The sequence below is a fragment of the Lacerta agilis genome, chromosome 4 (assembly GCF_009819535.1).
Source record: "Lacerta agilis isolate rLacAgi1 chromosome 4, rLacAgi1.pri, whole genome shotgun sequence".
Taxonomy (NCBI): Eukaryota; Metazoa; Chordata; class Lepidosauria; order Squamata; family Lacertidae; genus Lacerta; species Lacerta agilis.
Window position 1 is genome coordinate 51,849,351 of NC_046315.1, and position 22,843 is coordinate 51,872,193.

The 22,843-nt window shown below is 40.1% G+C and overlaps 1 protein-coding gene across 3 annotated transcripts in view; it reads left to right on the forward strand.

Annotated features, from left to right (window-relative positions):
- Positions 1 to 20,702, forward strand: part of TTC3 (tetratricopeptide repeat domain 3) — a 59,476-nt gene extending 38,774 nt beyond the window's left edge. For all 3 annotated transcript variants that reach the window (XM_033147013.1, XM_033147014.1, XM_033147015.1), the window contains 16 exons: positions 988 to 1,064; positions 2,300 to 2,452; positions 3,294 to 4,167; positions 5,885 to 5,950; positions 6,524 to 6,676; positions 7,968 to 8,107; positions 9,550 to 9,618; positions 10,755 to 10,851; positions 11,863 to 11,963; positions 12,971 to 13,058; positions 13,722 to 13,826; positions 14,901 to 15,337; positions 16,470 to 16,587; positions 17,092 to 17,328; positions 18,796 to 18,882; positions 20,541 to 20,702. In XM_033147013.1, the coding sequence (XP_033002904.1) occupies positions 988 to 1,064; positions 2,300 to 2,452; positions 3,294 to 4,167; positions 5,885 to 5,950; positions 6,524 to 6,676; positions 7,968 to 8,107; positions 9,550 to 9,618; positions 10,755 to 10,851; positions 11,863 to 11,963; positions 12,971 to 13,058; positions 13,722 to 13,826; positions 14,901 to 15,337; positions 16,470 to 16,587; positions 17,092 to 17,328; positions 18,796 to 18,882; positions 20,541 to 20,648 (2,910 nt within the window). In that variant the 3' untranslated portion in view covers positions 20,649 to 20,702. The remainder of the gene's footprint in view (positions 1 to 987; positions 1,065 to 2,299; positions 2,453 to 3,293; positions 4,168 to 5,884; positions 5,951 to 6,523; positions 6,677 to 7,967; positions 8,108 to 9,549; positions 9,619 to 10,754; positions 10,852 to 11,862; positions 11,964 to 12,970; positions 13,059 to 13,721; positions 13,827 to 14,900; positions 15,338 to 16,469; positions 16,588 to 17,091; positions 17,329 to 18,795; positions 18,883 to 20,540) is intronic.
- Positions 20,703 to 22,843: the final 2,141 nt, after the last annotated feature.

Here is a 22,843-nt window from a genome sequence, read left to right on the forward strand (position 1 = left end):
AGCAAGCCCAGAACAAAGCTTGGTTTACCCCTTGTGGTTTGATGTGAAGGAAACAAACCTTGGGCCCAGGTTCAGATGAAACAACAAGGCAGGTATTGTGGCATGTTGCTCCTGGCATGGCCAGAAGTGGGGGTAGAGTGAGACTGGGACTTCTGAGCAGCATGCCCCAGGTCCTTAGATTTTAATCAGTTGGGGGAAAGGCCATAGCTCAGTAGGAGACGGTGCCTGACATGTCCAGGTGGGACTGGTCATGTTCCCTCTCAAAAATCCTGGAGACCTGCTGGTGGTCAATGTGGATAGTAGTGATCTTGTTCATCCTAATCTGTTGTGATACAAGGCAGCATGTTATGTTCCTGTCTATTATCAACATAATTTTGCATATAAGCAGAACAGTAGATTTGGAGAAAACCTATATGCTGCAGGTTTAAAGAGTCACTCTGGATTGAGTAGCGTTCTTCCTGCTTTGTATTTCTAGTTTTGAATAATAAAATTTGGTGTGTGTCCAGCTCTGCATCCCACTGCTGCTAAAAGGCCCTCTGCTCCAGAGGTGGCTCCTGGGGATAGAAAGGAGGAGGAGCTGGTTTTCTCTTAATTCCCCCTTTTTCCTGCACCCCAATGCCAGCGCCACCTCCCATGTTGTTCCAAATGGTTTTCCAATACATAGAACAGATTTTGGGAGGAGGGGTTGAAGAGGGAAGCAGTGAAAGTTGCCTCCCTCCTTCCTTGAAGAGAAGCTTCCACTGTAACAAAGAACCTTCTGTGAGTGGAGGGCACAGCTGAATATTGTGGAGTGATCTACTTTTCATACAATCACACTGCCAAACCTCATGTGTTGTTTTTTTTTGGGGGGGGGACATCTGAATAAATGTGAACTAGGTAAGAAGGATTATATAAACAAGTCCGTTGAATTTTGAAGATGGATTACTTTGTTTTAAAATTTTACATGTCATTATGTAACAAGTTTCAATTCTTTCCTTGTTGATTTAGTCTATTTTAGTCCTGTCTGGTGGAGTCGGTACAGTAACTCGAGAGGAAGACAGTATATTTTCAGAAGAAAGCACCTTGTAAGTTCTGGCACAAAAAAAAAAATGCATGGAGCACGCTCTTGCCAAAACACCTTTAGGCTGCAATCCTAAACTAACCTACCTGGAAGTATGTCTAGTTGAACTCAATGGGACTTACCTTTGAAAACACTAGCACACTGTTAAATTCCTTTGATTCCAATGAGAGTGTTATGCATGTGCCTCTATTTATTTATTTTTTATGGCACCTGAAGCACACTGACATTTTATAGAAAGGAGATATAAGCCTTTGAACTGCAATTGTTAACAGTGTATTTAAATAAAGAAAACTGGAAAATAAAATTACTAATCAGACAATAAAATTGCTAACCAGACAGCTTGAATGTTACCCTATTAGTTTGGGGGTGTTAGATATGAACATCTTAATTCCTCATTGTTATAATTTAATGCTTTTCCAGTGTCTTGGGAGACAGTGATACCTGAAAAATGTTACTTTTGAGAAATGAACCCTTGTATTCTTTCTTCATCTATTGATTAAATGAGTGACTGAGAATTAGAGAGGTGCAACATGGGTTTTTCATGGACTAATTAATTAAGCTTTATGCCTCCGCCAATAGTTTTAAGAACAGAATCCATGACAACTTGGAAGTGCAAAGTGCCTTGTAACCAAGTTTAAGATTGTGCCATGATAATATTTAAACATAACCAATTCTATTTATCGAACCTCTCTCCTTTTCTCCCTGAGGAAATCCTTTACTCCAGATTCAAATGCTACTGGCAGTTCCAGAGAATCATTGTTACATACAATATTCCTGTTAATCTCTGCCGTTGTATTTTTGAGAAGCCATTACAGAGAATATCCCACATTAATATATCTCAGTGTTCCATCTCTGATGACATAAAGAGGGATGTTCCTATCGTAATTCCTGGTGGGATGAATTGAACTTAATGGTCAGACAGATAGCAAGTAGAGCATTGATTTGCAGATATTAATAAGGAGGTAACGCAGAAAGTACGTACTGTTGCCCTTACAGCTTCAAAATATCCAGACTATGTCAGTGCTCCTATTATTGACTGTAAATTGTACAGTTGAGGTTGTTTTTTATTGTCTTAATCTTCATCTTACGCTTGAAAACATGACTCTTTGTTATTGTTACGGCCTATGCCTAAAACAAATAAAACGGCTGTTGAGCTTTTTATTGTTCACTATGAATTGGGAGCTTTCCAGTCATAAGGAGCTGGCTCTTCTTAAAGTCTGTTCTTTGTCTTCCCAACAGTTTTATGAATCCACATGACCCTTTCAGAATCCCAGATGGTCTTAATGAGCAGGTGGCGATATTTGAAGCTTTGTATAATAATTTTTCCTCCGGTAGCAGTTACCAGAGAATTTTGGACAATTACCCAGACCCAACGTGTGAAAGCTTATATGAGTATGTTTCCATTTTCTTCTTTATTTTCCAACAAACAAAAAAATAACGAAGGTAGAGCTGGGGGTCCCTTGGATATAGGCATCATCCCCATTCCCAGAGGAGGAGGATAGGGATTTAGAGTTTTCTCTCAAGTCTGCTCCCACCCAAGCTCCAAATGGAATTTTTAACTCCCCTGGGTTTCAAAAGCAGTTTGAGGATTGAGCACATAGGTGCTAGCAGTAAGACACAGGAACAAGAGCATGTGCTTCAGACTGCCCTGACATTGAAATCTTCCTATGATTACTAATGGTTATACTTGGGTACTGATTACTCAGCACTAACAGAATTCTCTTGTTTCCTGACATATACTTCTTTCTAGCTGTTGAAGAAAGCAAGAAAAGTGGGAAGTGAACTTTTTAGGGGACAGGCATTGGAAATACGATGGGACACTTCCTTTGCTATGTGTTTCTTCTCTGAGGCGTTCCTCTCTTTTGTGTGCATCTCTAGTTCCTTTTTCCTTGACACATTCGCACCTGAAACTCGTGCAGTTTTAATCATTGCCACCCAAAACATTGACTCCTCCTGACTGTTCAAGTTGGCAAAGGTGTTTAAAAATGCCTGTTGGTCCCCAGTGAGGACGAGGCAAGTTGGCATAGTGGCCTTGGGCATTATAAGACAGGGTTTGGTGCTTAGGGTGACAAAATTATTCTATCAGTTTACATAAAATAAAATGTTGACGTGACATCAAGTGTTTTCAAACCTCTTTTTGTCATCATGTATAAATTGGTTGCAAAAACGTTAAATGAGTTGTGATCGCACAGCTTCCTCTTGAACTTAGATATGACTTTGATTGCTTTCGCAGCTATTTTTCTCAAATCTTGGAAGAACATGGCCCCATGGAAATTGATAATCCACTGTTAATTGGAGAGTATGAATGCTTTCCTGCGGAGACTCGTAAAATAGTAGAGGATGCCGGTGGTCTGAAATCTTTCCTTCTGGAATCTCTACGTTTCGTTATGATTGGCGACCTTATTGGCTTGATGAAACATGCAGTGATGCTGAAGGAAAATGCAGATGTCACTGGAGCTGAAGAAAGAACTAAAAATGAAGAAAATTACCCGGCAAGCCTTCATAGTCAAGAAAACAGCAAACCACGTTTAAACCCAGCTGCTAAGGAGTTCCAGCCCACCTCATATATTAACAATCCTTATTTGCCACTATCTACTAATACTCCAGCCCATGATACTCTGGAATATATGACTGCCAGCCATTCCGCTTTCAGTCCATTCGTTACCACATACTCCCTTTCCACTCGGGCAACTGACATGATAGCAGCATCGCTGCCTATGTCAGATGCCTCTTTGCCTTCAGCTTTACCCCAAAGCAACCCAATATTTCTGAAGGAGATTCAGTCAGAGTATCAGAATGAGAGAACGTTGAATACGATTCCTGTAATACCAGATATTTTGGAGCAATCTAATTATATATACGCAGATTACGATGCCTGCCTTGATATTGATCCAGAAGTGACATCAAGCGAGAATGGCGAAGATATTCTTGTGGCGAATGATGAGGTGCAACTGTCACCATTGTCTGACATTCGCTCTTGTGAAAATAATCCTGATAACATTGAAAATAGTAGTAATGGAGCTGGATGTGACTCTCTTACTAAAATGGAAACCAATAATAAGTCTGTAGCAAGAAACAAACCCCGTTCTAGGATGATTGCTATTCAGGTGAGAATAATAAGCTGTGCACAGTATTCGTTGTGGAGCTGACAGTGTTTTTGCTTTTCTGTGTTGTATGTATAAACTCTGGAATGAGTTTCATTGGTGTAGGATATCAGTTTGGTTCTTTCAGTGCCTGTTCACTTGACAAAAAAATTAATTATAGACATGCTGTCTCTAACATGCTAGCTACATCTAGTTTGCTATGTTCATCTCAGTGTGCAAAGACGTTTCTTCTTTTAAAAAGACATGGGAAAGCAATATAAATTACTATTACTAATATTTTTTAAAAAAATATCTGTGTTAGACTTGAGAGTCAACATGGACGTAGCTTTCAAACATGGTACCCAAAACTAAGTTCATTAAGTGGACGCAAGGCCATTATCACAAGTTTCCCTTGTGCACCTATATACTATCATCTGTGAAGAACGCACACGACCATTTTGCGATGTGAAAAGCTGTTGCCAGCTTCCTGCATGATAACAGACAAAATAGCACATGATATCCATGTATGGCGTTACTCATGTGTCTGCCCTCCCCCTTTCTACTGCTGTATTCTTTGTATGAAAAATGTGTGGAAAGTGATTTTCACTGGAGTTAAATACAGTGGTACCTCTGGATGCGAACAGGATCCGTTCCAGAGCCCCGTTCGCATCATGAGCAGTCCGCAACCTGCAGCGCCGCTTCTGCGCATGCGCGGGTTGTGATTCAGCGCTTCTGCGCATGCATGTGACGTCATTTGACACGTCTGCGCATGTGCGAAACGCCGAACCTGGAAGTAACCCGTTCTGGTACTTCCGGGTTCGGCGCATTCGTAACCCGCGCCGTTCACAACCCGCAGCGAATGCAACACGAGGTATGACTGTAGTGTGTTAAGGTTAGTGAACTTCTAGAAAAAAGTGGACCTGGAATCAAACTTGCTTGTTCCATTTTGCGTTTGGCCATATTAGCCTCATATTGCTTAAAGAACACAAGTATAATTTAGGGAGCAGATTTCTGCAATGTTTCTATAAGGCAAGTTCCCAGTTTCCAGCGGGGATACCTTCTGTGCCTGGAATGGCACCTGGCTTCTGGTTCTAATCACCTTTAATGCTTGTTAGCTCTCCCTCCTTTCCTGGTGCCTGCTGACCAAGGACGGATCAGAGAGAAGAAAGACTTTTCTAGGCCACTCTCGGGCTATACAGGGGATTTGGCCGGAGGATGGGCTTTTTGTGCTTCCCCCTTCTCCCACACTGCATTATAATCCCTAGTCTTGGCACTGTATGTTACCTTTACGGTGGACTCCTGCAGACTTAGTGCGTGAGGTGTGCTCCTTTCCACCGACTTGTCATGACAAATGCCTTCCCCTCCCTCCCGTCAAATGGATGGTTGAAGACAAGTTCTAAAGTTTCTTTGGAAGAACCGTTAGAAAAGTATTATCGTTCTCGCCGAAAATTAGCTGCTTGTATCTAGGGACTATGAAACTCTTGTTCACGTGCCAAGTCTGCTTTCCTTTATTACCTTTGCTACTTCAGTTTGGGGTGGCGGGCTTGCAGTTAGGCATCACTCAGAAGTTATAAAATCAAACAACTCAATTTATTGAGCTTTCTGGGTGGGGGTGTTGAGGAAACACAACTACGTACATATTTACAGGGCAAAGGAATGATCTATGGGAAACACGTTGTCTGTGAAATGTTGGGATGTAACCAACCTCTATTGAAACAGTTTCTGGCTCTTTGCATTTTAGGTAGATCAAGAATTAGCAGACGAGGGAACCAATACTTTGCCTTTTCATCCATATGAAACCCAACAAGTAAGTGTACAGATGGCCCAGTGAGGAAGCAAAAGCATACTTCAGAGTATGTTTTAACAAAAGAAAAATGCTATTATGTAAACCTCTGAGCCAAAATATCCATGAGCCTTGCTCACAGATAGTACCATCTCTCACTCTCTCTCTCTCTCTCTCTCTCTCTCTCTCTCCCTCCCTCTCTCTCTCTCTCTTAATTACTTAGTTTATTGTTTCTTTTAGTTGATTTTCCAATTTGGTTGGTTTTCCAATTTGGTTAAGTATTAACTTCTGAGACGTGGCTAAGATTACATGAAATACTTTTATCTCTGTTGGTTTAGTGGCTGTTATGTATCTGCACTTCTTTGTAGAAATAACTCAAAAGACGGTGTGCTAGCTCTGTTGGAAATTTCATATTCCCTTGGCATGATTTTTCTCATATCAACACATTTTGAAAAATTGAAGAACTTTGTAGGCAATAACATTTTTTGGTCTTTGTTCATAGTGACAAGGACAGTGATTATACTGTGCCTTATATATACGGACTCTAAGTTCACTGTTGTAGCATTCAAAATTTGATCTGCATACTTCTTTCTTCAGGGAGATATGTTACGTATGGAAAAAGAACACCGGGTTCTACAAGAGCAACTTAAAGAAGCAAGTGAAAAATACGAGCAGGTTAACAGTCGAATCGATGTATTAGAAATCGATATATTAGAAGCTGAGATTTTACAACTTGTTCAAGAAAACAAGGTAATAAATATTTATGAATATAATAGCAAAGAAAAATGGCCACCAGTACAGTTGAAACTTAAACTACTAAACATAGTAACTTGGCTCCAAAGATGTCCTTCTGTGAATGTAAGGTCTGCCCTAAAGGATTTTGGGGACAGCTGGCACCAAAGCTGCAAATCTTGTACTTGTATACCTGGGAGTAAATCCCATTGAGTTTAAGGGAATGTACTTCTGAATAGACATATATGGACTACACTGAACATATGCAGATGATGACCCACATAATAATAATAATAATAATAATAATAATAATAATAATAATAATAATTAATAAATAAATAAATAAATAAATAAATTTATACCCCGCACATCTGGCTGGGTTTTCCCAGCCACTCTGGGTGGCTTCCAACAAAATATTAAAATACAATAGTCCTTCATATATTAAAAGCTTCCCTAAACAGGGCTGCCTTCAGATGTCTTCTAAAAGTCTGGTAGTTGTTTTTTCCTTTGACATCTGGTGGGAGGGTGTTCCACAGGGCAGGAGCCGCTACCGAGAAGGCCCTCTGCCTGGTTCCCTGTAACTTGGCTTCTTGCAGTGAGGGAACCGCCAGAAGGCCCTTGGAGCTAGATCTCAGTGTCTGGGCTGAACAACGGGTGGAGATACTCCTTCAGGTATACTGGACCGCATCCACAAGTATAAGATTTCAGAGGAAACAGCTTGTGGTAGCCGCATAAAAATATTTGCAGAACAGTGCTGGTGGCTATTTTCCTTCCACTTACCTATGTTTGGATCACAAGTATCACAAGGAAGTGCCTTCCACTAAAAACAATGGGATATGTGTCCCTGTTATGGCTGTGGGTTGTACAGTCCTGTGGCTTGCTCAGTATACTATGTTAGTATGCTTAGTGGCATTTGCTTTCCCAAGTAGAATATCCTCCTGTATTTGAAATGGAGTGACTAAATGCTTTTTGCTATGCAGAATGAATAACTTGCTTTGGAAGGAAAAGTCAAAGGTGCAGGTACACAAAATGCTTAATACACTTAAGAGAGGGGTCTTCAGTCCTTTGTGTTCAGGGTAATGGCTAGCCTTCACAACCACATCCTTCTCTCCCTTTGGATATATTCACTATAAAATATGTTTGTGGTTTTTTTAAAACATTTAAACAAATTTCACATAACAGAAACAATAATAAAAATACACTACTCAGAGAGATGGAGCAATGGTACAACCAGACGATAAAAGAAATACATATTGTTGGACTTGGGAGCAAGTGTCTTTCTTTGACTCCCCCCTCCCATCCTTTATAGCTCACCAGAAAAGAGCTGGATTGGTTCCATCAAGATGCAGAAACAGAAATGAAAAGATGGCAGCAGGAGAAGAAGGAAAATCAAGAAGGATTAAAAGTGGGAAAGAATAAAGTAAGGAAGCTAACAGAAACCAATGAAGGGTAAGTTTATCCTGAAAGTGAAAGCTGGTTCGCGGGAGAGGGTCATGAAGGGAAGAGGTTATGCAAGTCATTACATTTTTGCACATCTAAACTTATATCAGTAATACTACTCACACTTAATCCTGCTTATTACAATGCTTGCACTTAACTGACCACATTTGCATGTTGTGTTAAACCACAGTTTACCATAACATACGCAAGCAAGAGTGAGCTGCAATGATCCTCTGGTTTGCACACTCCTAACTCTACTCTTGCATGGCCAAGCAGAGGAGTTTGGAAGCTTTTCCTTCTGCCTTTGACTAACTATGTAGACTGACAAATTGTGGCCAACGTTGACTGTGACAATGTTAAAAGAGACCAGTTTCAAACTTGTTTCTGGAGCTGTATTGTTTTAAACTAAGATTAACCACAGTTTTTCCTGGTTCAGATGAGACTGGAAGCTGTTGGTAACTAAAAGCAGAAGTAAATGCTTCCTAGTGCCTTCTCTCAGGCATGTGTAGGTGAGGAAGCACAGAAACGTAGTGTATTCTATTTCAGCAAACCCTGGTTTAGTGAGGCATGTGAATACTGTGATGTAGGAACATCATGGGACTCTATGGATACTTTGTGAAGATGTGGTGTAACCCCGCTATCTCCACAATACTCATACTTGCTGCTTGTTGATCCATGACATTACATCAGTCTGGTCTTCCTGCTATTCATCTATCTATTGATGTATTTTGTATCAGTACGTGAAGTTTAATTAGACATTTCATTTGGCTAATTTCAGTGCCATTATTTGGAAAGCTGAGTGAGAGTTGTCATACTGTAGTACTTGAGTGCTTGCTTTTAGTCATTTGTGAAAGCTGCTTGCTTTTAAGTCATTTTCTAGTCAGAACATTTTAAGGCCTGCTTCTTATATTATGACTTGTCTTGGCAAAACGTACCTGTGATTCAGGCTGCCTGCCCATGAGTTGCTTTCTCTTTGAGACTGCCCTGGTCTCCGTCTTCCCTTCTATTATATGCTTTATATTACAGCTCTTGATGCAGAAAACATTGGGTTTTATCCAGTTCTGCCATTGCAGGAGCAGAACAGACTTCAACTTGCACAGTGCGACTTTCGCTTCCTCTCCTCCTTCCTGCTCGCCTTCAAAACCAGCTCCAAAAGGATTGAATTACTACACTTCAGAGTAGTTTTTGGGGAGTGCCAGCTGTGGAGACGGTGGAGGAAGGAAAAGTCTTTCTGTGTGAGGGAAAGTTTGTTTGCACAGCATTGGGTACAACCATATTCCATCTTTTAAAAAAGTAGTTGGGGGGGGGGAGAAGGAAAACGGGCTTTTAACAAAATGAAGGTTTGAGTACGGTTCATGTAGTTAGCTAATTTTGTTTCGAATGAGTGTATTTATTTACATATTTTGACATGAGCCTTCTTTTTCCCAAAACCTGCCTGTATAACGAAACAGGTACATGAGAAACATAGATGAGAAGGATAAGCAGTACAAACTACATTTGGATGAATTCATTGAGATCAGGTAAGCTTAAATTTGCTATGCTAAGCAGTTTTTAATTGGACACTATAGGCTCTCTCAAACTGATATGGTAGGGTTAGGAGTCTATGTTGCTCTGTCTGAATGCTCAGAATTTATTCAAGCTGTGAAAGGCATGCCAAGTGGGATGACTCTGGGCCCAAGGTATGTCCTTCTTGAATATTGCACAAGGAAATAATAAAGCACAAGAATCATATTAAGCTATTATGTTTGAATAGTCACAATTAAAATTCCTTTGTGTATTGCCACTTTAGTATTAATGAACTCTATGCTGAAATATTTCTCAGTATTAATTCAGTCCAGAAAGATATGTGGGAACGATAGTTCATGGTTTCTTCTCTTTGCAAAGGATATTTCAATTTAGTTACTGCATAAACCCAAATATTAAGGGGATTAATAAAGGAGAATAAACTGTCCAGGTAAATGGTGAAAGCTCTGCTGTTCTATGTACTTATTTTGAGAGGATGAAGGTTGTACGGCATAGTGGTTAAGGGCATAGACTGGAGAGTTGGATGTCCAACTCAACTACGAGTTTATTGGTTAATAGGCACCTTTCTATCCCTAAGCCCCACCTGTGACATTTTGATGCTAGCATTGCCTTAGGGTTGAAAAATGAAGTTTTAGAACTTAGAAAAACCATTGAAATGTGTAGCAGTAATATTTTTAAAGAAATTGTGCTTGTTTGGTTGAACTGAAGTGTATTAACAACCTTCACCATAGCGGCACCCTGAACACCCTCCTCTCTGAGGCATGACTGGTGTTGACTCTCTCTTTTTTGCGCCAGCATAAAACTCTGTTATTTACCCAAACATTTTGAAATGGTTAAAGTGTATATTGAGCTTTGGAGTTTTGCAGGTGCTGCTATGTAGTTTTTAGATTGATAATGACTGTAATTTTAATTGCCCATGTTTTCTGATTTATGGATGGTGTCCGACTAACCCATCAGTCAACCCACTGAAATCGATAGACTTCGGTCCATCAATTTCAATGGACCTGCCATATGACTAACTTCAGTTCAGTGAGTCTAATTTGAGTTAAAAGTTAGTTTTATATAGCCCATTGTGTTTAATTGAAATCTCTGTTTAAAAATAAATAAGTAACCTTCTGAATTTACTCCCCAGTAATAAATTTGAAAATGAAAAAGTAAAAAGGGAGGAGCTTATAAAGAAAAGACGGGATGACCACCAGGAGTGTGTTGCACGAGCTATCGCAGCAGAGGTAAAAACGTGCTGGGTTGCAGCCTTGCTTTCTTGTACTTCCCACAAATTCCTGCCCACTTTTGATTACCATTAGAAGATTGCTGTAACCTCTTTATCATCCTTGCATAGAAATTTCCCACTTATATTTTTCCGTGTATTGGACAAAGTTTTTTGACTCAAAAATCATAAAACAACTGGGGTTGTCCAATACACGGATAGTGGCATTGGCAGTAGGCGGGAGCGCAGCTTCTCCTGATGCCGCTGTGCGTGGGGAGCAATCTGGGGGTGCTCGCTGGAGGGAGTGCAAATTTCCCAGATGCCACTGCACACGGGAAACGATCTAGGAAGTGTTTCCTGCCCGCAGCTGCGTGGGGGTAGAGGCTCAAGAACTTTGCGCCATCTCCCCTCATTTTCTTAAAATTCAGTCCCCCAAAATAGGGGAGGGGGTCTTCTAGATGGAAAAGTACAGTAATACTGTGACTGTTCTGAAAGACTCCAGTTTTGCTGTATAACTAGTGATCCTCAGAATTTTGCACATGGACAATAGTATTTTGTATTCCCTGCTGTAATGTTTCCGCCACGTACCTAGAAGTGACTGGTGGTTTTTTGTTTTTTTTAAAGGACAACGATAAAATTGCCTTCAAATATTTCGTGTCCCTTTTCTGATTTTTAATTTCCTCCTTTTTGCTGTTGTTTTTGGCTTGCCGCAATAAATTGCATAACCTCAATATTATCTGGATTCATTCATTTCATTGCTAGTCGTATTAGGCTGCCAGATGAATAGGGTCCCTTTGCAGTCAAATAAATGAATTTTAAACTCAGAGCATAAGATTGTTTTTAATGTTGTGGAACAAAACAATAGACCAGTGGGAAGGACACAGCAAGTTGCTGGGACAGTGAAGCTACCCCATTAAACATGACAGTATTTCAGGCAGGTGAATGAATGTAAATGTTTAGAATTGGTTGTACCATACAGAAGTAATGTCCCGTTAGATTTTTAAAATCTAAACTCAGTTAATTTTATTTTTAGGTATCTGTGCTTGAAAACTGGAAGGACACCGAATTATATAAATTAGTCAAAATAGCAACAGATGCAGAAACTTATCTTAAGTATCTGAAGTTCATGACAAGGTATGGCTTGGAATAGAAGTATGCCACAAAAGATGCATTTAAATAAGATTGCTTGAAAGCTGTCTCAGAAGTACCATCAGTCCTTTATCTTTACTCTCACTAAAACGAGTATCGCATCAAAAAGTAACATGTATTGAACTTTTTGGGTTGTATGTTGGGACCATATTTTACTTCGATCCACAATAGCTCCTGTATTGGTACATATTATACTAGTTCACCCAATCCTACATATGATAACGGGATTGTCCAGAGAAGAAAGACAAAGTTGCAGTAACCCAGGTTCCAAGGAAATGATATAAAAATAAGCCAATTCTTTAAATACAGGTTATACATGTAAGCTTATGTATTTTTTGAAAATTACAAATTAGAAAACATAAATTCTCCAAGCGCCAGCCACTGTATAAAAATAACGAAGTCCTCCAAACAATACAAGTATAATAATTGATATGATCTCCAGGATTATATATTGCTTCATGCTCCTTCAGAATCAAATTGGATTCTGGTTGTTTTTTTATATATACAGTAGTTGCAGCATGAAGAATTCACGTTGTGTATTGTACACTATACAGTTTTATGTATAGTTAATATTTTAATAATAATAATTTCATTCCCACTTGGGATCCTGTGACTTTGTCTTTCGGACTAATATTTGGGGACCCCCCCCCCCTCTGTGTTTTGCTATTGTCTAGAGAAAGTCATTCTTTGAACCCTCTGGTTAAAAGACTGGAGAAAAACTGGAGGACACATACTTTAAAAGGTTACGAACTCTAGTACTTCAGATGAGTCTGGGTTACAGTGTTCACTCTAGGTGCTGGAATATATATTTGGAATATCAACTACTGCTATCCTGGCTAGACAGTAAAAATCAAATTGGTTCTATGGATTAAAATACTAGAATGTCATTTTGGGGTAGAATTATTTTTCTGGGAAGTCCTTCTTAATCTCAAACTGTCACCATGGCATAGAACTAACTAAAATGTTGTGTGTCTCTCTCCCCTGCCCCCCAGCCATTCTTCAGTACCCCAGTTGAAGTTACAAATTAATTCTTGGGACTCCTTTATTTCTAAAACCAAAGACGAAATTAAGAAAGCAGAGGTATGTCTATTATGTTAATTACTGTAAGATACAGGTTTTAATATGGGACCCGGGTGGCGCTGTGGGTTAAACCACAGAACTTAGGGCTTGCCAATCAGAAGGTTGGCAGTTCGAATCCCCGCAGTGGGGTGATCTCCCGTTGTTCAGTTCCAACTCCTGCCAACCTAGCAGTTCGAAAGCACGTCACGTGCAAGTAGATAAATAGGAGCCGCTCTGGTGGGAAGGTAAACGGCGTTTCCGTGCGCTGCTCTGGTTCGCCAGAAGCAGCTTAGTCATGCTGGCCACATGACCTGGAAGCTGTACGCTGGCTCCCTCGGGCAATAAAGCGAGATGAGCGCCGCAACCCCAGAGTCATCCGCGATTGGACCTAATGGTCAGGGGTCCCTTTACCTTTACAGGTTTTAATAGCTTTCTCTTTTAGATAGAAGTCAGTTAACTTCTTTTGCAGATTTCTGTAGACTGACTAATATGTATCGATTTCTGCCTAGGAAGGACTTTATAACTTTTTTCCTTTTTTTAAATGTGTCCTATTTACATAACAGTATAGAAGAGGTCAAACTAGTGTTTCTGTAGAATCCTTTCTGAAGCCACTGGAAGTTTAGCTGAGCCGCAAGAAGAACATTACTGCTCACTTTGAATATCTCCCCTCTGTTCTTTTTGCAGAGGCAGTTTGACGAGAGAATTTACATGGTGAAAAATGGTGCCTTTCTAGATAGTATCTCCAAAGTGGAAATTGCAGAACTTCAACCTCCGAGTGTCCCCTCATCCGTAAGTATTTGTTAATTGTTTTGTTTTGAAAGCCAGTGCAGCATGAAATTGTCATTATACATTGGATGCATCTAAAACATGAAGTAACATTATATCTGGCTTACATATTGAAAAATACGTTGTAGCACCTCCATCTTGCTCATGCATTGATGTGTACCAAAACAATTCATGTGGCGAGGGGTGGAGGAGACACAGTGCCACATCCCAATGGCTCTCTGAAGTTGCGTTTCCTGGGGTGAGGTGCAGCCTCAACGAGCCGGTTTCTTAAGACCCCAACACTATTTGGAAGAGCAGAGGGTGGTGAAGAGGGTCGAGAAGCCCCTTCCCATCTTCTTGCTTTCAGATCTTCCGCCCACCTGCCACAGTTCAGCAGCACCTTCATTGAAGAGCCCGGGGATGTTGAAGTAGGAAACGGGTTATGGTGGTGAATCATTTTGAAGGGAGTGAAAGGCACTCTGACAGAAAATCTCAAGGCAGCGTTCTGCTTATAATTTTGGCGTCTATGGGATAATGTGAGAAAAGCAGATTGCATCTTTTAAAATCTTACTTTTCCAAAAACCCAATGGTGTTGCAGTGCCCACCTGGGTAAAGCAGATGAAGCTGAAACTGTATCTTTTTGCCTTAATTTTTAGTGGGCAATTTGATTGTGAATACTTTATAGGGAAATATTTAATGTTTGATGTTTTATTATGTTTTTTATATCTGTTGGAAGCTGCCCAGAATGGCTGGGGCAATAAGAATACAGTGGTACCTTGGTTTACAAACGTCTCTGAAGTTGAACATTTTGGTTTTTGAACACCGAAAACCCGGAAGTGAATGCTTCCATTTTTGAATGCACCCCGGAAGTCGAACGGCTTCCTCTGAGTGTCTCAATTAAATCTGCAGACCGCCCTTTGCGCCTCGGTTTTCAAACGTTTTGGAAGTCGGAACGGTCTTCTGGAACAGATTACGTTTGAAAACCGAGGTACCACTGTAAAAATAACAAAGCCACACCGGAAGTAGCAGAAGCTTGAATTCTTTAGAATGCTTAAAAATATTCCTCGCCTTATTTGGGGTATTCTTTTTCCCCCTCAGGTAACACATGAGAGGCCTCCTATTAATGATCCAGCCATTGTAATGTATTCAGCTGCAGCTCCACACCTTCCCTCTAATTTGTTTGCTACCTTTTCAAGTTCTGACGATGATAATCCTCTGCACTCCATAGTTAACAAGCATATGGGAAATAAAATATCCAAGAAAGATTCCAAGTACTCTCTTGCAAATAAAGGCTTGGAAGAAGTATCCCCTGACTGCAGAGATATGTCACTTTCTGATTACGTATGCCTACCCCAGTCGCCAGGAAACTCTAGAAGATCTGTCCAGGACACCCAGCTGCAACACAGCAGCCAAGAAGAACCAGCAGCAGCAGCAGCTGGGCTGGACCATGCTAATGCTATAAGTAGACCAGCGCTGCCACAACCATTTGAAAACGTCATTGATCAACTTATAATTATATTTCCTCACCTTACAAGGTATTTTCCATCAGTTAAACCGACTCCTCACAGTTCTTCTGGAGACTACCTCTTGGTGTGTGTTTCCCCCCTTCCTCGTCCCTGATTTTCAATGTCGTAAAACATACCCTGGCACATAACCATCTAAAAAGATAATGTGCCAGAGTAATCCACATTTGCTTGCTTCTGACTGCACTTTTTCTAGGTTAAACAAGAGCCTGTAGAAAAATGGCAGTTGCCCTTCTTGCCATTAGCAGACTTTTTCAGCAGGGGGCCGGTCCGCTGTCCCTCAGACCTTGTGGAGGGCCGGACTATATTTTTTGAGGAAAAATGAACGAATTCCTATGCCCCACAAATAACCCAGAGGTGCATTTTAAATAAAAGCATACTTTCTACTTGTGTAAAAACACGCTGATTCCCAGACCGTCTCCTGGCTGGATTTAGAAGGCGATCCCCGGGCCTTAGTTTGCCTACCCATGGCATAAGCAATATCTTACAACAGCAGACACATCTGTTCTTTGTGGTTCTCCATCATGGTCTTTGTCTCAATACAGGCAAACTTCAGACTTGGCAGCAGTGCCTTTTCATCCATATAGCTATGCATTGCCATCAACAGAAGAGTAGTCCCCAGTTATTTTTACTTTGCTTTCCACTGGTTGGTGTAAGTTGAGCAGAGTTGCTTCAGGATACTGATAAGATTCAGTTTCTCAATGACCCTATTGCTCAAATATTTTCAGTCCTATAGGGCTTGATGCTGACCATTTGTTATGTTGAGTGTTTCGCCTGCATACATTTTCCTGAAGCAGTTTTAAGGACATTAAGTGTTCTTCCAAAATGCCATTTGAACTTGTAGTGGAACCCTGACCGTCTATTTCCAAAACACTGTCGGAAGCAAAATTTCCAGGTTGCTTTTGGGTAGAGATGAATTGATAGCTGCATATTGGCTCCATATTTGTAAAAGAATATGTTGTTAGAGAGTCAGATATTCCAGGGGTGGGGGGGCTAACATTCACCTAAGCTTTCTGCAAGCCATCCAGAGAACTATGTTGTTAGCTAACCAATATAGATATCAGAAATATAAAAAGGATTTTTGTGACATCGCTATGTATTCACACTGCTAACAAATGTATAACTTTTCTTCCTCCTGCTGCAGATCAGATATTGGAAATTTCATAGAAGAAGTCAAAGTCAAGAATAGAAACAAATTGAGCACAGCTGAACTCCTAAACAGGGTAACAGAATATATTTTGGATCATCCAAGCAAGAAAAAAGTAAGTTGCCAGAAATGTTTGAAATGCTGAAAACACAAATTATGGCAAAAAATATATAAGGTGTGTGCCAGGGCATGGGGTCTCTTCTGTGGTACAGGGAAGTTCAGGTTCCTGCTCTTTGTCTAGGTTACTAAATAGAGGAGCTGCAACAAAGGCAGCTAGGTCAGGTTGGAGAACCAGTTTTGGCCAAAGTGACCACAGCCAGACATTGGATGAGTAGCAGTTCGAGGGTGAAGGCCAGGGATGTGGGTTGCAAATGGTCTGCTAAGATGGGAGAACTGAGTATAGGGCTATAGGAAGCTGCTTTATACTCAGACTTGCTCAGTCTAGCTCAGTATTGAAAACACTGATTGGCAGCTGCTGCCTAGGATTTCATGCAAGGCCTCTCCACCAACTCTACCCGGAGATGCTAGGACTTTTTGCATGTGAAGCATGAGCTCTGTCACTGATCTACAACCCTTGTATTTTCTTAAGATGTTACCAGGTTTCATTACCTCTCTTTAGGTTCTCCCTTCTTCAGGGAAAATCGAAGTGGCATCTTCCACCACTTCCGAAGGGAGCAGAAATCAGACTCAGAAATTGCTGAAGGCGCCAGGCCGAAGTGTGTCTAACCTCTCCAAGTCTAAACTTGCTAATGAGAAAACAAAGAAGGCGACTCTCCCACCTCCGTCAAGTCACATGCCTTGGAAAACTGTTGGAGAAACATCAAAATCAAAGTGGAAGAAATCAAGTGATGCCGCTGTAGGTCTTTGTATCATTGACAATGTTAACAGTAAAAACAGTGAATAATTTTCTATGCATAGTTAGGCAACGGGTGCCTCAAGTTGAGCACATTTGCTCTTAACTAGGTTGTATCCATTGCTGCTGTTCTGCTCATGCAGCAGACTTCTTCTTGTGCAACAGAATGTTCTCCTTTCCACCTATAGATCTTCAAAATCTGCTCAAGGGGGTTGGGGGATTCAGTTTTTGGGAGCAAGATGGGAGAGGAGATAAAGGGGAAGTTCTGCTGCAGGAGTGGAACTCTGTTCATGTAGCATTGAATAGAACCCTCCGGGGTTCCCCCCCCCCATCTCTAGCATAGCGTATTTTTAAAAGCAAGCACTTAGCCTTTAACAAGACACTTGAGAAGTGCCAGAGAAAATGAGTTGGTAAAAAGATCCATTTTCAAGAAAATCCAAAAACTTTCTTCTCTCCCAAATATGGTACCCCTGGTTTTTAGAATACTGAAATTAAATCTTCCTCAAAAGGTGTGTATATATCTTCTAGTGTCCTGAGCTCTCAGGAAAAACCTTTTGGCACGTTAGCTCCTCGTCAGTCTTAAAATATTTTGTAGACTTCCTGTTTGGCGGCTGTATCCAACGCTGCAGTTCTGCTGGTGTAAGGGACTTCACCCTGCATGCCCTCAGAGGAGGACCCACAAGAGCAGATTTTGGGGGGGGCACTCAGGGAGAGGAAATGGAAGTTTTATTGTGCCCGTTTAAGTCCGCTGGCACAGCATTGGAATCAACCCTCAAAAATTATCCCAAATGACTTGCTTCACAAACGAAGTAAACTAAAAATGTCAGCAATGAATTGGATCCAAAGGTGCCCTTCTGTGAACAAAAGGATCCTTTTTTCTCTTGAAAGGTGCTTGGATCCAGTAGAAGCTTGTGTGAACGGAAGTGAGGTTGAGAAGACGATTTTCAGAAATTGTTTTCATGCCACCAGAGAATTCTTAACTCTGGAATAGATTTTCAGGTAGTTGCTGGGGAGTCAAGAGCACCCTGTTGCTAAATAGGAATCTGCTCACAGAACTTGGGATCTAGTTATACATCCAACTTCTCAACTCTAAAACACGCTGGATTATTGTGTTCTCTTCACAAATTAATGTGGAGACAGCCTTTGTCTGTAAAGTGGTTCAAAATGATTATATCTGGATAGTAAATGTAACATTATGGAAGCTGCTAAACTGGGCAGTTTGGAACCTATCATATGCTGAGTCAAATAATTGTTCTGTCTACCCCCCCCCCCCAGTACTTGGTGCTCCTTCTGATAGCAGCTCTTTGGGGTCTGGGACAGAAACCTTCATTCTTCCACCTTTAAGATGAGATCCTGGGGACTTGCAAGGCACATGTTCCGGCTATGGGAATTAGTGACTCTCTGTGCAGTAGGAAAACAGTAGCTTTTTAATTAGTTTTGAAATTATTTTAAATGCATTTGTTTCTATAGGATAATGATCCCTGTGTAATATGTCACGATGAACTAACTACCGAAATGTTGCATGTGCTAGACTGTGGACACAGATTTCACAAAGTGGTAAGTGGAACCATAATCCAGCGAGGTAACTTGTATTAGCTCTGTTGCTTGTGTCTTTGTAAATTTGTAGATTGCCCTACAAAGGCTGCACACACAGGCACTCCTAACATTTTTTCTAAATAAGTGTGTTCCTATGGATGTCTATGGCTGCTGCTTGCTATTGGAAGGAGTGTATTGTGGGCATTGGCTCTTAGTTGGCCAAAATTCTGGGATTTACATTTTGGAAAACAGAAAGGCTAATCAGAAAGATGAGGTTTAACTTTGGAATTTACTTTTCAGTGACTGAAAATCCCAATCCTGGAGCATGTTAATAGGAATACCAAGTTCACATTGATGCAGTGAAGCTCAAACCATCCTCAGTCCTGGATATGCTAGAGTATTAGCTAAAGAAGCAACACCTCTATAACATACACTTGTGGTTGTAGTGGCATGTGTTCAAAACACCATACTTTCAGGGGACTGAAATGGGCCACTCATGTAACTTTTTGCTACAACTTGTATGTATCTGTATCTCAACATTCTGCCAGTTATAACCAGTTATAATCACGTGAACACGTCCGTGAAGCGCCACAATACGGCTGAGGCCAAAATGCTTTAGAAATTCAGAATTGCCCAGGTTGCCCACTGAGTACATTTTGACTCTCTACAACTATAACTACAGTGGTACTACGGGTCACAGACGCTTTAGGTTACAGACTCCGCTAACCCAGAAATAGTACCTCGGGTTAAGAACTTTGCTTCAGGATGAGAACAGAAATCGGGCAGTGGTGGCGCGGCGGCAGCGGAAGGCCCCATTAGCTAAAGGGGTGCTTCAGGTTAAGAATGGACCTCCGGAACCAGAGGTACCACTGTACTAGTAACATTATTACTAGTATTAATTGCAATTGCTATGCTGATTTGCAAGCACTTTGAGTGGTTTGATTGCAACATTCTTAAATATCAGCAATTGAGAATGTAAACATTTTAGTTGAAATTGTATGTTCCAATGAACACTGATTTTTTTATTCGCTATTGCAATTGGTGGGCTTTAGTGTATACCTGTAGTAGAAAACTTTAATAGAGACATCTTTAATATTGTCCAACATTGAGTGGGAGCTTTCATTAGAATTTGTTGCCTTTGGCTTCCAACATTTCCAGAAGGACTAATGTGTAAATGTCATACATTGATTTAATCTGCCGAAAAGCTAATAATAATAATAATAATAATAATAATAATAATGTATTTATTTATTATTTGTACCCCCCCCCAATCTGGCTGGGTTTCCCCAGCCACTCTGGGCAGCTTCCAACAAAGATTAAAAATACATTAAAGTTTCACACATTAAAATGATCAGTATTGAATTCTTTAATTAGTTGACAGCCCTTCTAATTAAATTGTCAGCCTTTTAGAATAGGTCATTCACTAGTGATTATTAGAAAATGTTTGAATTCATAGCTTAGTTGCAGAAGTTTGGATTTAACTGGAGAAGTCTTTTTTATATGCACCATAATGTTTCAAAGTTATGCTTAAAATGCTACCACACTTGTCTTCCTTTGATAGCATGTATCTAGAGTGCTCTGAACTGTAGAAAAATGTCATTTTTAAAAAATGTTGCCCACCTCCCATAGCCCTACTTTTTAAATGAAAGGTTTCTGAATTCTTGCTTTTTTACATACAGTGTATTGGTCCATGGATTAAGGAGCACAGCACATGCCCAACCTGTCGTCGTCATGTTTTGTTACCTGAAGATTATCCTGAGCTTCCTGGCCGAAACAGAACCACTTAGATGCTACATACAGATTAGCAAGAACATGTGATTCACATCATACAGAATCATGATGATAAAGGTGTGTGGAGTCGTCATCAGTTTATAGAGTACCGTATGTTACATACAATAAACAATTCCTCTGAAATACTTTTAAGCAAAGATACGGTTAGAAATTCTGCTATTTTATTCAATTGTTTCTATTGTATTGGCAGTAGTAATCTGGTTCATAGACATAAGCAATGAATACCTTGGTTGCATTGCAGCAAAACAAACTTAACAGCCTTCAAAATTTGCCTAACAAATGTTTATCCCCTTAGCACATGAATATATATATATATATATATATATATATATATATATATATATATATATATGGAGGAAGTAAATATCTGTTTCTAGCTTCTGTGGATCCAAATATTGTAAACGCTTGTGAATTCAGGAGGCTGGTTAAGAGTGGGCAGCACTGTTCAGCAAATTAAAAGCTTGGTACTGGTTCTAAGAGAGGTTTTTTTTTTTAATTTCCAGATGAGAGCAGTAGAATAGTCTAAAAATTTCAGGTGTAGACTCATAAGCACCTTGTTTTTTGTTTTTAGTATTCAGTGCTTTCAAAAACAAGTTAGTAATCTGCCCTTCAAAAATAATTCTTGGCTAATATTTGGCTTCAAAAATAAACTAAAATTTGGAATTCTGAATCCAAAGAACCATGTTTGAAAGATGCCTAGGCATGCTTGTGCAAGAGGAAGCAGACAAACTTGTGTAACGCTTTGTGAGAGAGGCTGACTCTGTAACAGTCTTCATCTTCCTGCTTGTGAAAATGAAAGATCAGCTCTGAATTTAGTTTATTTTCTCATACTACATTCTAGCATTTGCAAATGCTACCTGTGAGTAGGTTTCCTTAAAATTTGCATACAAAGTCCATAATAGTTTCCTTCAAAGTGAGCAAATAAACTAGCTTGTTCGTTTGTAAAAAATAAATAGCCACACTTATTTTATATTGGTATAGCCTCACTGTGTTTAATTAGCCACAAATAACTTCACGTGAATATCAAAGCTTTTTAAATTAAGGTTGCGTATTAACTATTTTAAATTACATCAGGAACTGTCTTTCCATACTTCCAAATTAAATGTCTGGGTACAAAATATAAAACAATGACTTTGCTTTACTCAACCGCGGAGAGAGAAAGCTCCTCATGAAGCAGGAACACACCATTTTCCTCTTCCCCCTTGGCAAATCAACACCAAATTGTTGCAGAAAAGTTTTGGGTTATTTAGATGAATAATGGGCCGCCTTTGCTGATAAACAAATATTAAGAGGCATTTGTACTGACAAGATGCTTCTAAGTTGATTGCTGAAAATGCCCTGTAATTTAACAAAAAGGCTGTTTGGGAATTCCAACCATAAACCATGGATCTCTTTTGTGTTAATGTTTGATTCATAATTGAAGACCTTCGATACGTTGTCTAGACACCAAGTATTTGCTCATTTTACCTGCATTCAGAATACAGTACTGAAATAGCCGCATACCTTCAAAGCAAAATTTTGTAATCACATTTATTACAGCCTCTGAACCAATAAAAATGAACAATATCAACTGTGTAGTTGTCTGACAAACCTCTTAAAAAAATGGATTTTCATAACTCATAGTTTTGTCACCTTGTTTTGTAATCCTACACTTTGTTTCACGTGGTTCCTTGCTGCATTCAGATGTGCAGCTATTTGTTGTCTGCATTGCATATAATGGTTCTGTTTTTTGTGTGGCCTGCATTTATTTGCTCCTTATCAAATACTAACTTGAGGTAGCTTCAAGGAAATGAGAGTTGAAACTTTCTTGCATGGTGTCTGCATTCCTGTCTTTGAGCACTAGGGGGAGCTAAGCCCACCTGAGTCCATTGAAACATCTCTCAGAAATGCATTTCAGGTAAGACCAACAGCTCCTGCTTGCCACTTCTGAAGCCTGGGTTTGTTCCTGCCTTCACTTATGAGGAATTGTGAAATATGCTCGGAGTCAAGTGTGAATTTCATGCTCTTTATTCAGCTCATAGTAGCAAGGAATGAGTCTTTCCCCAAAATGTCTGCTATATATACATTATTTACACAATGGGCCCCACGTGATTGGCTAATTCTGGGCTACTCCTGTAGGCCAATCAGGTTGCAGATTCACTTCCTCCAGGAGCCTGATTGGCTGCTCTTGCAGGCCAATCAGGTCGTTTAT